The sequence below is a fragment of the Mirounga angustirostris genome, unplaced genomic scaffold (genome assembly GCF_029215605.1).
Source record: "Mirounga angustirostris isolate CCGP_5_RB_7025 unplaced genomic scaffold, mMirAng1.0.hap1 SCAF_6, whole genome shotgun sequence".
Classification (NCBI taxonomy): Eukaryota; Metazoa; Chordata; class Mammalia; order Carnivora; family Phocidae; genus Mirounga; species Mirounga angustirostris.
Genome location: NW_026991714.1, coordinates 27,725,898 through 27,744,174, shown reverse-complemented (window position 1 = coordinate 27,744,174; position 18,277 = coordinate 27,725,898). Strand labels below are relative to the sequence as shown.

The window sequence follows — 18,277 nt, the reverse complement described above, 5'->3', positions numbered from 1 at the left end:
ATTCTGCTCACTTCTTAGAAGGTGTCTGGAGGCCCATGATATGGGTAACCTCAATCAGGCCAGTGCAGTTTGGGGCCTCAGGAGTCATACCTTTCTTCCTCCATGCACACAGATTATAGCTTTGTAGTTAGCAAGAAGTCCCTGCAAATACTTCACAGAGTTGGAAGTTTGAGAGTCTACAGTAAACATACGGGATCCTGGAAAGATCAACTAGAAAGTTCGTAAGTCAAGTGCCCTGAAGAATATTGAGTTCGTTCTTTCTTTCTCTCTCTCTCTCTCTCTCTCCCTCCCTCCCTCCCTCCCTTCTTTTTCTTTCTTTCATGTTCAGTTAGCCACCATACAGTACATCATTAGTTTCAGATGTAGTGTTCAGTGATTCATTAGTTGGGTATAACACCCAGTGCTAATCACAACACGTGCCTTCCTTAATCCCCATCACCTGGCTATCCCATTTCCCCCCACCCCAAAACCCTCAGTTTGTTTCCTGGAGTCCAGAGTCTCTCATGGTTAGTCCCTCTCTGATTCCCCCACTTCAGTTTTCCCTTCCTTCCCCTATTGTCCTCCATGCTATTGCTTACGTTCCACATATGAGTGAAACCATATAATTGTCTTTCTCTGCTTGACTTATTTCACTTAGCATAATCCCCTCCAGTTCCATCCATGTCTATGCAAATGGTGGGTATTCATCCTTTCTGATGGCTGAGTAATATTCCATTGTATATATGAACCACATCTTCTTTATCCATTCATCTGTTGAAGGGCATCTCGGCCCTTCTACAGTTTGGCTATTGTGGACATTGCTGCTATGAACATTGGGTGAAAATGTTCAACATCGTTAGCCATCAGGGAAATTCAAATCAAAACCACATTGAGATACCACCTTACACCAGTTAGAATGGCAAAAATTAACACAGCAGGAAACAACAAGTGTTGGCGAGGATGTGGAGAAACGGGACCCTCTTACACTGTTGATGGGAGTTCTCATTTTAGATGTTCTTTCCTACCTGCACTAGGAAATGGAAAACACACCTTGTAACAGGTTGTGTGGTTTGGCAAATTTAATCAGGCTTTGGTGAATCTCAAAGGGATACACCTTTCTAAATACCCCTCTTGTATGGTGTCACATGGATGTACCCTAGGAAATACACTCTGACCTTTCAGAGCGGGTTGATAACTGCTCTCTGTGATAGGTTCTCAGTGTAGGAACCGTGAAGCCCGAGCTGTGCCTTAGAGGACAGAAGTAATCACAGTTTCCCGGTGGTTCAGGGCCAAAGTGAATATCAATTCAGTGATAGTTTATTTGGCAGAAAACTGTAATATAGAGGGTATAAGTGTCTTGTTTGGGGTTTTCTTCTTAGACTTTTAATCCAGGCTGGCTATGAACTCAATGTTCAGGATTATGATGGCTGGACTCCCCTCCATGCTGCTGCACACTGGGGAGTGAAGGAGGCTTGCTCCATCCTGGCAGAAGCACTCTGTGACATGGATATCAGGAACAAACTGGTTAGTATGCCTGACCCTCTAAAAGGGCAGTGAAATTGGTATCTGGGTCTCTAGAACAAAAGGCTTAAAGTCTCAGTTAAATGGCCAGGCTTACTGTCTGGGGAAATATACATCACAGGTAGCTATGGCTCTGTTCCCTGCACCCTCCCCCTTCCCCCCTGCCCCATTATCAACACAGAGATGTTTGCTGTGTAAAATAAAACTCTACTGATCAGCATTCTGATTCTATTTATGTTGAAGCCCCTAAAATAAATAGGAAAAAAAGATATTTGCCCTTGGGAAAAATGAGCATTGGGAAATCCTAAGGTTGCTCTCTCTGGTGAAGTATGAAAGATTTTATTTTACTTTATTTTTAATTCAAAGACTTTTGATAGCTGAATTCTACTCTCATCCAGTCATTAAAAAAAAACACTGTAATGACAAAGATCCTTGAGTCTGGCTGAAAATAGTTATTCAGCCTCACTTCAAGCAACTTCAGAGGCCCTAGAACTCCTATCCCTACACCTAGTGAGTTTTTTTTAGGAATCCAGAGACATGGCTTTTTATTTAGTAGATGTTCTCATCTGCTTCACATCTCTCCTGAACCCAGCTTTCATCCCCAGTTTATGGGTTATGGTCCTGAACTGTGCTGATGTTTCCTGAAAGAGACACCCTTCTCTCACTTGAAGGGAGATAACTGCTGTGACTTAACCTTCAGTGCACATGTGCCCTGGACCCCGTTCTGAGGCTTTTAAAAGCCCCTTATTGAATTTATTATAGAAATTAAGACCCTTTTAGAACAGGCACAAGTAGAGATTTCAATTGATTATATGCCAAGAGGCAGTAAGCATTAGAGATAATGTGGTGATTTCCTCGATACTGTTTTATTAAATATAAAAACATGTATTTAAAGGACTTGATGTGTTTTGCTTTGTTTTAGAGGAAGAGAGTGTGAGTGGGTAAGGGGGGGAGGTAGTACAGAATCTTAAGTAGGTTCCACGCACAGAGCCTGATGTGGGGCTCAATCTCACAACGCTGAGATCATGACTTGAGCCAAAATCAAGAGTCAGACACTTAACCAACTGAGCTACCCAGGTTCCCGAACAGACATGCTGTTTCTTGTTACGTTTTCTCTGTGATAGATGAAGGCATTATTATAATGTAGAGTAGATAAGTTGGGGAAGCAGCTCTCACTGGAACAAAGGCATAAAATGAGTATTGAATAGTTCTCTGATGAAGTCACAAAATCACTACTTCTATTTTCTTTTGATCATGGTACCCCCTTTTCTCTGCCAGGGCCAGACACCATTTGATGTGGCTGATGAGGGTCTTGTGGAGCACTTGGAGATGCTCCAGAAGAAGCAGAATGTGGTAAGTCTTTGGTTAATGCTTTTAAAAGCTTTTATAACAGTGCGGGTATCTCATCCCTTGTTTTAGTTATGTCTCCTGAGAGCTGAAATGGACATATCTACATTCCAGAGATGATAATTGTTCACTTCAGGGACTAGCAACAGTCTGTTAGAAAATATCCCAGACACCATTGTTGTTAAAGTTTACTCATTATAAGATAGCCTTCAAGCAGCTGAAAGTCAAAAATGATGAGAACAACAAAGTAATTATTACCCTTGAGTTCTAGGAAATGAATGTGGTATATTCAAATCAGAGTTTTTTCCAAATAGGGAGTACCAGGGTAGAGGACATCTCATAACTTTTTTCTCCTCTTATTGACTGAAAGGGCATGTTTATTTAAAGTAAATTCATTACAGGGAGGAATATACTTCTTTCTTACAAAGCAAACAAGGCCACAAAACTAAACCTGTCTTTTGGTATTGGACAGTACTTGGCCAGTGATTCATACTTACTCAGGATTCATCAAATATCCAGAATTCAATCCTCCTCTCCCTTCTCTTTTTTAAGATTTTATTTATTTATTTGAGAGAGAGAGAGAATGAGAGACATCATGAGAGGGAAGAGGGCAGAGGGGGAAGCAGACCCCCAGCCGAGCAGGGAGCCCGATGCGGGACTCGATCCCGGGACTCCAGGATCATGACCCAAGCCAAAGGCAGTCTTCTAACCAACTGAGCCACCCAGGTGCCCCAATCCTCCTCTCCCTTCTCATTTTAAATCTTTTATTGTTGGCTTGCACGTACCATTCTGTTGCTTGGTGCTATGTAGGAGAACTACCTAAGTATTGTACCCATGTACAGACTGCAGAAGGAAAAACCCACCCAATATCCAGATAAACAGTGAATAATTCACTTTTTCTATGTGTAAGTGGGATGATTAATTTGGACAAGGAGAATAAAGATCAGCTACTGATGATCAGGGCTGATGTCTGAATAGAGTAGGACAGAAAAAAATCACTAGCTTTCCTTTGTGTTTTTCTTTGCATGAATTGTGGCTCAGGGCATGTGAACTCAAGTTTAGACAAAGGAGAGAAACTTAGAGCAGTTCTGAAAAAAATAACAATGGAGTTCACTGGTGGGACAGATCAACCGGATCTCACCTCACACATGTTCAGCACCAAGTCTGGACTGGTAGAGTGAAGATCCCCGTTACTTCAAGGCTTAGTGGAACAATTGCCTATATAAAGCTCAGACAAACACAACTTAACAGTTCATCTTGTTTTCTTTGGTGAGCTGTGGAATCTAGGCTAAAACTTGGGACTCACCACACAGAGTACTGGGGTTATTATCTAACAGCATTGGCCTTCCTAAGATATATGCTTTGTTTAGTTCAGTTTTTGTTGTGTTTTAAACTTGTCATTCTGAAATAATTTTTAGACCCATGAAGAAGTTGCGAAAATAATAGAGAGTTTCTATGTATCCCTTACCCAGCGTGGTTTGGTTTTTGAACATAAATAATATTTTCAGTAAATAACATTTCTGCACTGGGAATGGTGCTTATCTTTGCTCCCTGCATAACTTTTGGGTCCAGGAATATAAACTCATTTTGTCTAGAGCATGTATCTAAATACCAGACAATTTATTCTAGGGACTTATTTCCCCTTTGGTACCTGTTTTTTTCTTGAGAACTATTGCTAACCTAATTCGGTATGTGGCCATAAAAAATTTTTTCAAAGTTCCTTCCCTTTTTTTTTAATCCATCAGAAGCCAGGCTTTTTTTTTTTTTTTCTTTTTTAAGTTTACTTATTTTTTTTTAGTAATCTCTCAACACCCAACGTGGGGCTTGAAGTCACAACCCCCACATCAAGAGTCACATGGTCTTCTGAATGAGCCAGCCGGCCTGCACTAGAAGCCAGGGTTTTTTGAAGATTGGGTTTGGATATTTGATATGAGCAGTTTTATTGAAGCTCTAACACTGTGGTTTTTCTTTTACCTTGGATGAGGATTTTTCTTTGTCATTATCTTGTAAGGAGACCCAACTGATGCGTTTCTCTTTTTCTCAGTTCTTTCTTCCCCTTTTGGTATTGGTCTTGTTTTTTTCAGAATGACAGTACCATTTTGAGTTCTTCTCATCACTGCTGATTTTTACCAATAGTCAACTTCTTCCCTTTCCTCTCTGTTTTTCCAATTTCCAGCTTCGAAGTGAAAAAGAGACACGGAATAAGCTCATTGAGTCAGACCTGAACAGCAAGTTGCAGAGTGGACTTTTTAAGAAGTAAGACGTTCAGGACTTGAGAAATGGGATGAGCTCTGCTGTGTTTGGCTGCATATGTGTGTATGACATAGCTTGAGAATTTATACAGGAAAGAAACTGTGTTTGATTTAAGCCAAATGATCTTTAAACATGTGGTATGTTTGAGGGACAAAGAGGTGGCATTGATATATGGGGGAGACACTGAGGGTGGGTGAATGTGTTTTTTTTTTAATTTATTTTTAAGATTTTATTTATTTATTTGAGAGAGAGTGTGTGAGCATGAGCAGGGGGAGGGGCAGAAGGGGAGGGAGAAGCAGACTCCCTGATGAGCAGGGAGCCTGATGCAGGGGACGGGGGGCTCAATCCCAGGACCCTGGTTTCAGGACCTGAGCCAAAGGCTGATGCTCAACCAACTGAGCCACCCAGGTGCCCCGGGTGAATGTGTTTTAAATTTAGAAATTAATTGAGACAGTGTACAACATTTTCCCCCCAGCTTATGGGTTCCTAGTCCTAGTTACATCCCTAACTCTAAGTTCTGTGAACTCAGGGACCATGTGTGTTTTGTTTACCACTGTACCAGGGCCTAGCATGATTCCCGGCAGGTAATAAACATTCAGTAAACATTTGTTAAATGACTTTTTAAAAATATTTACCGGCCTTATCACTGTCAAGATTCATAGCCCTCCTTTTTCCTGTGTGTTAAACAGGCTAGATCCACTTAAGTCATACTCTAAAGTCAAATACTGAACCTTAGTCTGCAAAAACCCAAGGATTCAGAAGAATGTAAAGAAGGATTTGAAGTATTTCTGTTATTGCTTCTACACAGAGGTTTATAGACTTGTTCTCCTTATGCTTGATTGTCAGTGAACTTAAATAGTTTGCCGTTTCTGAGTTACCCTCAAATTGTCATCTTTAATTTAGCAAAGAGAAGATGCTTTATGAAGAAGAGGTACCCAAGTCCCAAGAAATGGAGGAGGAAAGCAAAGAGTCTAGCAGCTCCAGCTCAGAGGAGGAGGAAGGTGAAGATGAAGCTTCTGAGTCAGAAACTGAGAAGGAAGGAGGTAATGTAAAGATATTCATAGTAAAGATCCTCTGTTTCCATAATGCAAGGAGATCACTGCTTGTCAGAGCTGGGAGGCCTCAGAGGGCTCCAAAAAGAGCTTTAAGTTCTTTAAGTTTCGTTTTCAAAGATAAGATACCAAATTTTGAGTGAAAACTTGGTTGTAAAAGCTATGAGCTAGGTTAGAATATATGTATTGGTTTCTATGTAGCCATATGATAAGGCGCACAAAAAAATTCCTTTAAAAAAAAAGATGGATGGATGGATTGATTGATTGATTGATTTAGAGTGCCCATGCATGGGCCTGCAAGCAGGCGGGGAGGGGGAGAGGGAGAGAATCTCAAGCTGACTCCGCACTGAGCGTGGAGCTCTACTGGCGGCTTGATCCCACAACCCTGAGATCATGACCTGAGTGGAAATCAAGAGTCAGACACTCAACCAACTAAGCCACCCAGGAGCCCCCCAGGAGCTCCCCAGAAATTCTTGTGTAAAGGAGCCAACTGTCTGACCTCAGTTTGGTAGGGTGTAGAGACCAGATTCCAAAATTCAGTATGCTAAGAGACTGAGGAGGTGAGATCTTTCAGAGTCATATTTGGTTAAGTATCTTTAACTAGCTGGTGAAAATTTGCATTTAGTTCTCAGGTTGATCTGATTCCCTAAACAAAATCCCAAGATCTTTTCATTTTCCTTCTGATTATATGAAGCTCCTTCAATTCCTGAGGTGGGGATTGAAGAAGGAACAAAATCATATTTACCTTTATGACTGTTATTAATATTATATATACTTCATATGACACTTCTTAAGTTTATTATATGGCAAGACAGGAAACCCAATAGTGAGAGTGAGGTGCTGGACATGGTCAGATCCACAAGCTGTAGAAGCAGCCATAGGTTTTGATATACGGTCTGGCAAACACTGAGAAAAGACATACTGGGTTTTACTGAGTAGCGGTTCACCTGCAACAGAATAGCTCTCATGGATAATTGGAAGTTAATGATAACTAAGATTTTTACAGTACATGTGTCCTACCCTCACTGGCTTGTATTAGTCGTATTAGTATTAGCTCATTGAATGTCACCAAAGGAAATTAGAGACCATTGATTGTGTAGAGAAGATAGGCACCAACTAAGTTTATAGCATAGGAGATGATCTTTTACTCATGGAGCCTTGAATTTCTGTTATTAAGCAGGCACAGCTTGCTCTGGAAATGCTAGTGTAATACCTATCAAAATTTATAAATGTTCATCTTTTTTATGTTTTTATTATTTATTAAGGACTTACATGTCTTAAGCTTTCAAGTATTTCTATTTGGTCTTGCTCTGTGCTAGATCACTTTGTTAACTACCAAGGTATTAGAAAAATGGGAGGGAGCTACCTGAACTACTATAATTGCTTTGTGATATGTACCCATGCCTCAGGTCTCTGGTCCCTGCAACCCATCTCTACATTGCTGTTGGAGTAAAACACCCACAGCACCCTTAGGTTATACTACACCTCTGTCCAGAAGCCATCTATGACCACCTTCCCCACTCCCATCTTTGCCTGTAGAATAAATCCCAAGTCCTGTAACCTGACCTTCAAGATCTTTCATAACATATCTCCAGCTGACCTTTCCAGTGCTATCCATAGGCAGTGTCATCTACTAGCCAAGCTGCATTGCTTGGTTTCCCCAAACATGCCCTGAGCTTTCCTACCCCTGAACATTTATTTGCACCTTAAAATTCATTTCTGACCATCAAATGCTTATTGAGTGATTTCTGTTTTAAGCTATAGGATTTACCAGGATGAAGAAGCCTTTCTTTAGGTTTTCCTGTATAAAAAAAGTGAAAAGCAGTGGACCACTTCACTGTTCCCCCACCCCATGATAATTGCTCCTGTGTCTGTATCCCTCTAGCACTTCATACTTATCTCTGTTGTAACACTCACCATTTCAGCTGAGAACTCTAGGTTTATCATTTACTCCTAGGTCTCTGCATGATGCCCGACACAGGACAAGCATTCACATTCATTAAATGCTTTTTGTTGGATACATCTAGGATATACAGGGGAATAGGAAGGCATATACATGAATAAAATACATGCCACATGAGAGAGAGAAATGTTGTCAATGGTATTCACTAGTAAGAAAGATTATATTTAGTTTGCGGGATTATAACAACACTTTACATTTGGGTAGTGCTTTTTACTCTACAGTGTACTTACAACCACACCCTGAGGGATGTATTATCACCACATTTTAGAGTGGGAAATTGACCCTGTAAGGGGTAAGGCAAACTGGGTCTCATAGCTGGCAAGTGGTGTGCCTGAGATCCTGACTTTGATCTGAGACTCCTCAGAGTAGCAGGGGCAAAGTGAAATGTGGAAATTATCTGCCTAAAAGGTGGAAGCTAAAGGTGTGGAAAAGGACAAGATTTCCCAAGGGAAAGATTGTAGAGAAAAGATGTACAAAAAAGAATTGTGGGGCATGCTCTGTTTAGGAGGTAAAAAGAGGCAAAGAAGGTATGGTCAGGGAGGTTGAGGAAAACCAGGATATGTGTTTCTGCATCAGAAAAGCCAGGGTAGGGGCTGCCTGTGTGGCTCAGTCGGTTAAGCATCTGCCTTCAGTTCAGGTCATGATCCCAGGGTCCTGGGATCGAGCCCCATGTCAGGCTCCTTGCTTAGCAGGGAGCCTGCTTCTCCTCCTCCCTCCACCTGCCTCTCCCTCTGCCTTCCGTTCCCCCTGCTTGTGCATGCTCTCTCTCTCTGTCAAATACATAAAATCCTAAAAAGAAAGAAAGAAAAGCCAGGGTAGGAGTGGGAAGGGAGAGGTCAAGAAAGAGACAGCATTTAGGGAGTCTGGTAATCTCAGCAGTTTCTGTAGCCTGATGTAGGCAGAAGCTAGATGGTTCCAGCACGCTTCCCTGCTCCTTTCTGCCCGTTGAAGTTTTACTCATATTTCAAAGCCCAGCTTAAGTCAGCTTCCGTTATGAAGCCTTATCATCACAGATACAAGCTTTCTCCCCTCCTCTGACTGGTAGCTATTTGTTTGAACCTCTTTTATATTACTTACATTACCTAGTAGTAGCGTTATTTCTGTTTGTTTCTCATCTCCTCTCTTCTTCCCCTACCAGCAAGTTTCAGAAGCACTGAAATGTATTGTGTGTCTTGTTTATCTTTCTGTCTTCCATAATGCCTAGCACTGGGCCTTCTATATGGTAGGTCCCTATAAATATACATTATATATAAATGTTTATTGGAAAAATATGGGGAACTGGATTATGTCTAAACCTTTCCAAGTGATGCCCGACACATTATGTATGTACTGAACAAGTATTTGTTGAATGCATTTATCCTGTTTTTAAAGATTCACAGATACAACCTCATAAAATGACAGTTTTCATATGTCTTACATATAAATGTAGTTGTGAAGAATACTAATTCTCTTTTGGGGTGAATGTAAACAGTTTGATTTGGATTTCTGTTTTCCCCTTTCTTTTATTTATTTGACTTAAACATTTGGTATATTAGTTATCTATTGCTAAATAACAAGCCATCCTCAAATTTAGTGGTGCTTAAAGCAACTATTTATATAAACCCAATTCTATGGGTTGGCAATTTGGGAAGGGCTTCACTGGGATGGCTTTTCTTTTCTCCGTGTGGTAATACTGGGCTTACTCACGTGTTAGTGGTCAGTTGGTAAGTCAGCTGGGGGCTGGCTGGTCCCAGATGGCCTTACTCACCTTTCTGGTAGTTGGTTAGGATGTTTGAGGCAAGTGGGCCGTGTTCATCAAGCGGACTCTCCCCTGCTTCTTCACACGGCGGCTGGATTCCACAAGACGAGAGGGCAAGGTTCAGTGCACAAGCACTTTCCAAGCCTCTCCTTGTGTCACTTTACTAATATCCCAGTGGCCATAGAGAGTCACATTGCCAAGCCCAGAGTCAATCTGAGAGGCCACTACACAGGGGTATAGATTCATTGGGAGTTCTTACTATAATGATCTGTCACATTTGGTAGTAAGGTATACTTCTTGGGGTTAGAAATATTCAGATAATATTGAAAGAATGCCTTGAATATTCATAATAACCACAAGAAATAACATTAATAATAAATTACTGTTTACTAGGGACTTATTATGGCCAGACATTGAATGATGCAATTTAAAAACATTATCTCTAGACTTTATAGCAACTCTTGGTAAGAATTAAAATTCCTGATTAATCAGTGAGAAAAGAGAGGTTCATATATGTTAAGTAAATTTTGCCCAGTGTCACACAGCTAAAACGTGGCATAAATTTGTCATGTAATTCATAGGTGGATTACTCTGGGGCCCTGTTTCCAGAGTACATAGATCAGAAGGCCCCACCACACCTACTAGGTGCAGGCACTGACGTAGCAGTGAACGAGACAGACGGGGTTTCCACTCGATGGCCCTATAACATGGACTACTGTTATTTATTAAGAGGGTTTACCTACTACACTTCTGTAGTTTAACTCACAATATCCTCTGTAATCCTTTCTACCTTTATTTCCTATTGTAATCCCAAGAATATTCATTACTTTAATTAGGCCTGCTTAAATTAGGCCTGCTTAGACTTAAATTTACTGACCAACAGATGTGTATATTTTGATTTCTGATTCATTACTCATACCCTTTCTTCCTCCTGCCAGTCGGTATTTGTCTTCCAATTTTCTCTATGGCATCTTTCCTTGTTGTTTCCTCCCTCAGAGGATTTACTCTGAACTCATAAAGCCCCGTTGATCCAACTCACCCAATTTAGCACCTAACTTATATATGATCTTCTATTGTTACTATTATCATTATGCATCTTATCTCATGTCTTGATTATAATTACCTAGAAAGCAAGATCTATCTGGTTTTTCCTGCCCAATATCCCAAAACAGAGTAGATTCTTATTACGTACTTACTGACAAATTTTATATATGATACATAATGTGGAGAAAGTTTTCAGTTACATATGTGGGAATTGGAACCTACCAAGAAAGGAATTTTACCATTGAGTTTATTTCCTTTTGGCAACTTTGCTAGAGATTTCATTTTAGTTTGAGTCCAAGCATTACATGGCCCTAATAATCTGTTTTGATATGGGTAAACCTTTTCTGTTAGCAGAAAAGTACATGCATACACACAGATAAGGTTTTCATACTTGCACTTGTTGCTTCTCTTGTCTTAAATAATAGATAAAAAGCCAGAAGCCATTGTCAACCATTCCAACTCTGAAAGCAAGAGTATTATCACGGAACAGATACCACCACCGGCTCAGAATACCTTCTCTGCTTCTTCAGCTAGGAGAGTGAGTATTTTGGAACTAATTTGAATATTATATTTCTCCTACTATGGTTATATACAGTTTGAAAGTCCTTAAAGATACATTCTTGCAAGATAATACAGATACATCTTGCCTGTCCTAGTCAGCTTAGGCTGCCATAACAAAATACCACCAACCAGGTGGCTTTAAACAACAGAAATTTATTTCTCCCAATTCCGGAGGCTGGGCTATCCAAGATCACGGGACTAACTGTGTCACACGGGGCTAGCTGAGTCAGTTCCTAGTGAGGAATCTCTTCCTAGTTTGCAGACAGCCACCTTACCGCCAAATATTATAGTCACAATGGGGATTAGAACTTCAAGGTATGGATGGGGGCGGGGTTGTGCACAAACATTGCTTTTATAACATTGCCTGCAAAAGCTATAAATCCATCACCAAACAAATTTGGGTACAATGTGTTTAGATAACATAGGATATAGTGATCTGGGACCAAAGAATTTTGTCCATTGCTTATTTTCTTCGTATCTACGGCTAAGTAGGTAAGTATATATAAAGCTCAGACTGGGTTAGGAAGATAGCTAGCATTCAGTATTTTTTTTTTTAAAGATTTTATTTATTTATTTGACAGAGAGAGAGACAGCGAGAGAGGGAACACCAACAGGGGGAATGGGAGAGGGAGAAGCAGGCTTCCCGCAGAGCAGGGAGCCCAATGGGGGGCTCGATCCCAGGACCCTGGGATCATGACCTGAGCTGAAGGCAGACATTTAAAGACTGAGCCACCCAGGCGCCCCTAGCATTCAGTATTAATTGATTTGATGACTTATGTCCTTTTTTTTTTTACATCTTGTTTAAAATTTTACTTTTATAAGTAAAGTCTTGGTAGTACTCATAATGAGTAGAGAGCAGAGGTAGAAAGAACTTGCTGAGGTACCAGAGACACCTCCTCCTGCAGTTTGGCCCAGGCTTCTGAGAAGCTATAGGCTTCTAGTCAGTGAGACAGAGTTGAATAATGACTTTGCTCTACAAAGGATACAATTAGTTTTGAGATTAAGAATTGATAATGAGTTCTTGGGAAGAAAGCTGTTGAAAAAACTCCATGGTTTTATAGATACTAACTTACTGATCTTCTTAGTGCCTCATGAATTAAAAAGACAGGATTATGGTATCATTGTGGAGATGAGGAAACAAAGCCCTGGCTGCTTATTTATTCCCAAGAGCATCACTTTGAATCTGTAGAGATGTCTCAGATAGGACACAGACCTCACTCCTCACTCCGGCATTTAGCTGTACCTCACATACTCCCACTGCTTCTAGGTGTGACTGGACTTCTGGCTTTCTTTTAATTTCTTTTATTTTATTTTTTTGTTTTATTTTTGAAAGAGAGAGAGTGTGTGTGTGACTCTCAGAGTCAGGGTGGCTTATAAAGAGCTGACATGATTGAGCCTCTACAGCTGGAAGGAGTACATAAATATATATATTCAGATAACTAATTAAAAGAGAAAATCTGAATGTGAGCTGGAGACGAGTGATTTAGTGTTTATTGCATTTTCACTATACCAGGCAGTAAAGGTGGCCTGATAACTGGAGTAAGACCAAAGCCATCTTACAGAGGTCCCTCAGATCCCAGGAATGGACTGTTGACTGCAGTTCTAAAGACCAGTTACTTCAGACTGGTGTTTGTTGGTTAACACTGGTCTATCATGTTTTCTGTGGTTTATGGCAGTTATGTAAGTTATGTAAGCTTTCCAGAAAGCTTTCTTTTCTGAGGTTAAAATGTTTTTCTTTTTTTAATGAAATGATAGTGTTGAAAATGGTAAGCAAGTTTTTGAAAGATGTTCTCCTGGCAAAATCTAAAAGATGGCAACTCTATGACTTCTACCATTTTTCTTCTTTTTTAATTTTGCTGCTCGGTGAAATCTGAAACACTTGGAACTGCTGCTCAAGATCAAATAAACTATTTTCTTGAAATAAGCAATTAGAATTTGAATGGAGTGAGTTTTAGTATTTTTATTAGTATTAACTTAAGTCAGCTTACCACAGTCTTATCACAGTACCTTAAAACATACTTATACATTGGCTCATTGTGTTTTCTAGTCTCCACATATTATAAGGAGGAATTAAGCTCATTATCACCATTTTACAGGTGAGTATGTTGAGACCTAGAGAAGTAAAATGTCCCATTTATAGTTACACAGTGAGTCAAGCAAGAGAAGATATTTTTACTAGAACGTGGATCTCCTGGTGTTCTAGGTCAGTACTCATTGCTAAGAGAGCAAATAGTGTTTAATTTCTCAGAGAGCAACTCTGTCAGTAGGAGCACTGTTAAGAATCTGAGACTATTTCTGGCTCAGGGAGAAGGGCAGTCTTGAGCGGTTATTAGCATCTGCCAGGTGAGGAAGGGAACATTGGCAGAAAGCCTGCCATGTATTTGTTCTTGTACTGCCTTATGTTGCCTCACTGAACTTAGTCAGTGTGGGAAAAGGCAAATAGGCTGAAAAGAATCATCAGGACCTTTTTTTTTTTTCCCTTTTCTTTTCTTTTCTTTGCTTCTTCCCTCATAGTTCTCCTCCAGCCTTTTTAATAAGCCGGAAGAGCCCAAAGATGAATCTCCTTCTTCGTGGAGACTGGGACTCAGAAAAACTGGCAGCCAGAACATGCTGAGTGAGGTGGCCAATTCTAGGGAAGCTCTAAGGGACCGAGGCTCTTCTATCTACCGGTCATCATCAAGCCCTCGGATTTCTGCTCTGCTGGACAACAAAGATAAGGTGCAGTTTAGGCAGGGTACGGGGGAGTTCCTGGGCAGTTCCCGTCTGTGAAAATTCAGTCTCAGGAGCAAATGAAAGTGTGTTCTAGTCCCTGATTTGATTCTGGAAGTACAAAGTCTTTAAAGGGAGATGGCACATTGATAGTTTAATCAGTTAGCTATTTGCTTGCTATTATTACTCGGCCAAAAAAGAAAAACCTTTTATCTTTTGGCATATCTTATGTTCATTCTTCCTTACCCTCCTTACGTAGGGCAAATAAATAATAAAATAAAATAAAATAAATTTAGTCAGAAACATGAAAATTTGGACATGGCCTAAGGTTCCCTTGAACCAATACCAGTAATTTATTGTTTCAGTGTTTGGAAGCAAAGTTCCTTAGCCGGACTTTCAATCCTAATGAAGCTCAGGCAAATTAGCACTTAGAAAAAAATGTTTAAATGCCTTATTTCTTTCATTACTAGATGTATAACAGCTCATCCACATAATCATCCAAGATCAGTGCATTTTTATTTCTTAACTTTTGGTTCCAGATTTTCTAGGGCTTACCTGATGCTCTTCTCTGGGGTCAGGTCTGCCCTGTAACCTTAGTCCCCTGCTCAATATTGTTTCTGGAGACTCCTCAAGGAGATGAGTCATATTGGTTGGATGAATTCTGCAGCATATTTGTTGTGCATGAAGCTGCATTTCAAAGAGAAGATAGGCTGGGGAAGAAATAAGGCTTATTTCATTAAGAACTTTAGAGTGGAGCTTTCTGTTTGTGGCTTTTCAAAGTCTCCATCTCTCTTGGCAGGGCTGTTGGCTTTGTGAAATTTGTGCTGCTGTTTTCCTTTTTTGATCGTTTTGGCCTTTCCCATGAGAATTATTTCCCGGTATATTGGTCTTTTAATGGAGGAGAGGTAGGAATTAGCCTTTGAAAGGTAACCTTTTGTAATACCACTCAAACCAGAATTGGTATTGGATCTAGAAATAAGATGATACAGGTGTATTGATCTCTGCTTTTTTTACCCAGAATGTTACACCGTGTCAGTATTGTACCTTCTCTGTGTTTTACTTGTTTTGATTTTACAGGAGAGAGAAAACAAAAGCTATTTTAGTTCACTAGCGCCCCGGAAGCTCAGCAGCACGAGTGACATTGAAGAAAAGGAGAACAGGTAATCCTAATGCAGTCCAAAAGATGGTCCTCTGTAACTTTCCTAGGCATAGTGATGCCTTGGCCATCGCTCTGCAGCCATCTCTCCGCAGGTGCCCTTAGCACATTATGAATTGTTTATTCCTTCTGCTTAGAGCTCCTCCCAGCCCTTGCTCTCTTGCTTTGCCCTTCGCCCCTCAGGCTCTCACTTCAGCTTGGGTCTTACTGTCTTTAGGAAGTCTTCCCCAGCCCTTCCAAGGGTGAATTTGTTTTAGTACACCAGCAGGCTCTGTAAAGGTAGGGTCTATGTCTGTTTTCTCAGGGACCCCTAGTGCCTAGCACACGACCTATTCCATGGTAAACACTAAAGGTATTGTTATTTAATTAGTGATCAACTTCTAATGTGTATGTACATAAAATTTCAAGTCTTCCTCATCAGTTAAAATGAATGTGAGGATTTTGAGGTATTGCTGCATCTCAGAACAGAACCTGATCGAGAACCTTGCTTTTTAAGGTGTGGTCTTCCCAACCAGCAGCATTGGTTTCACCTGGAAGCATGTTAAAAATGCAGAATCTCAGGCCCCACCTCAGACCTGCTGAATTAGAACTTGGGTTTTAACAAAAATTCTCTAGGTCATTCAAATGCACATTGAAGTTTGAGAAGGACTGCTCTGGAGAGCCGCAGCTTTGGTTGCAAAGGCCCTGAGTGAACATTTGTGAATTAGAAATCCTACTACAGCCCTTTCCTGGACGATTTTTATTTATAACACTAAGTAGACTTCTAGCAGGTTCTTCTCTTTTCCTCCTCTGTGCTAGTTACCTCTTTCCCTTGTGACAGACTTCCTCATCTTCCCCATCATCCTCTTCTCTGCTTACTTATGAACAACCTGTTGGCTTTGTAAAGCCCTTTAAAGGAGAAACAAAAGTGAGTTCTCATTACCAAAGAATTGGAGACCTTTGATATAAGGATTTGGTACCTGTTGAAGTTAGTTGGCTTTGAAGTTGATAAAAGAAAGCAGGCAGTAGTAATACTTGACCCATTCTCTATGTATACAGAAAACAGGTTTATATAAAACCAAGTATCACTTGAAAAGTGTGTCTATTTCTTTAGCCATCATATTACAGTTTCTGTCCCTGGCTCTTCTCTCCCAACACCCCCCCCCGCCCCCCCCCCCCCCCCCACCGAGGGAGAAGCAGACTCCCCGCTGAGCAGGGAGCCTGATGTGGGGCTTGATTCTAGGACCCTGAGATCATGACCTGAGCCAAAGGCAGATGCTTAACCAACTGAGCCTCCCAGGCACCCCTCCCAGTTTGCATTGTATCGTGGACAAAACTGGTGGTAGGAATCAGTGCTTTGTTTTATTTTTCTTTCATGCCTCTACAGAGAATCAGCTGTTAATCTAGTGAGGAGTGGTTCGTATACACGGCAGCTGTGGAGGGATGAAGCAAAGGGAAGTGAAACTCCACAGACAGTTGCTCCTTCTACCTATGTATCAACCTACTTGAAAAGGTACCAGGTTCCATGGGGTGGGAGATGATTTTTCTTCACTCTGGTCATGGGTGTATGGGTAATAATTGCATGCTGTTTTATATCCAATTAGCACCACGAAAATGAATCAAAAAATGAATTACTTTTAGATTTCTTGGGAGTAACATCTTGACTAATTTTAAATTAACATTAATTTATTTTCCTAACTGAATTAAAGTAAGCTAATTCCAAATTCTCACCACAGACAGATCTGAATTTATACTCTCTCCTCTCAGTCCTATTAAAATCTTCAACTGGAAGTGACTTCTAGTAATCCCTGAGCAGGACTGAATTTAAATCACCTTTGTCCAGTAGCTAGCTTTCCTTTTTCTAAAACTAGAGTAGTTCCCATCTCAAGTTACATTTTTATGGGGAGGAAGGGAGGGACCCTATAGGGTGGTGAGGGGGGTGGGTAACGGGGACAGTTTTGAATTGCATTAAAGAAGTTTCATATTGAAGCCTGTTAATTTAGGGACTTGAGTTTTTTTTTTTTTTTATGACTTTAATGGCCCTCAGATCCATCAAGATGTGAAACTCGCAAGTTTGGTGCAGAGAAGGTACATGGGTTTCCTTCCCCTTTTCTCATCTGTATTCTCTTTTCTGCAATTATTTTCTTTGCCATGTACCAGCCAGCAAGCAAAGCACCTTTGCCAGAGCCATTAAACTATAAGATATACTTAATTAGTATTTTAATTTGAACTTTGCTGCTGATGTCAAGAGTCTGATTCTCATTTCTTACTTTGAATTCTTTCTTCACTTTTATTTACTCAACCCCTCCAACTGCCTCTTCATGCCATGGGCTTCATCATTAGGTCTTATAGGATTGGTTGGCTGCCCAAGAAACAGCCTTTTGCCATAAACTATGTGTTTGGGTTCAAAACTTATTTCCACTTGATTAGAGGAATCTTGTCAACTAGTTAATATCAGAACATGGGAACTAGTAAGCTATAAAACAAACAGCCAATGTAGCCTTTTGATGGTCTTCAGTTCTGCAGAGATAATTCAGCGTTCTCACTGGAAGCTTCATTATATATACAAATTCAGTGTTTTTGGCTTAATGAAGCTATCACTTATTTGTCTTCAGGACTAAGGTCTTAGTCTGTCTATACATCACTACTCCTTGTGGTTGCATCCAAGACCAAGAAAACTTTTCTAAGAAAATAACGTTCTAGTACTAGGAAAGAGAGAAAGCTGCATTTAATTTCTAAGCATGTTGTTACATTGTGGTGGGGTTGTTCTTTTTCGTGATCCAAATCATTAACAAATGGGTTGAGTGAGTAGCATCTGGAGAGATAGGTACAGTTGGCACAATTATGGTAAACAGAGGAGAAAGGGAATGCTTCTATTTAGGGTGGAAAGCTTGCTTAATTATGTGAGTGCTTTTTGAAAGAAGATCCACAACTTGCTTCATGCTTTGGATTTCCAAACTTATGTCACCCTTAAA

The 18,277-nt window shown here is 40.4% G+C and overlaps 1 protein-coding gene across 9 annotated transcripts in view; it reads left to right on the top strand.

Annotated features, from left to right (window-relative positions):
• Positions 1 to 18,277, top strand: part of PPP1R12B (protein phosphatase 1 regulatory subunit 12B) — a 209,834-nt gene that overhangs the window by 64,803 nt on the left and 126,754 nt on the right. For 7 of the 9 annotated variants that reach the window (XR_010412229.1, XR_006791158.3, XM_045877023.3 and 4 more), the window contains exons 5-12: positions 1,359 to 1,503; positions 2,779 to 2,853; positions 5,024 to 5,103; positions 6,004 to 6,143; positions 11,323 to 11,435; positions 13,973 to 14,176; positions 15,245 to 15,327; positions 16,690 to 16,815. Coding sequence is in view for 7 of the 9 variants with exons in the window: in XM_045877023.3 (XP_045732979.1) it covers positions 1,359 to 1,503; positions 2,779 to 2,853; positions 5,024 to 5,103; positions 6,004 to 6,143; positions 11,323 to 11,435; positions 13,973 to 14,176; positions 15,245 to 15,327; positions 16,690 to 16,815 (966 nt within the window). In the remaining 2 variants the exon portion in view is untranslated. Of the gene's footprint in view, positions 1 to 1,358; positions 1,504 to 2,778; positions 2,854 to 5,023; positions 5,104 to 6,003; positions 6,144 to 11,322; positions 11,436 to 13,972; positions 14,177 to 15,244; positions 15,328 to 16,689; positions 16,816 to 17,349; positions 17,391 to 18,277 lie in introns of all 9 variants that reach the window. The other 2 variants (XM_045877031.3, XM_045877030.3) reach the window with 1 other exon arrangement.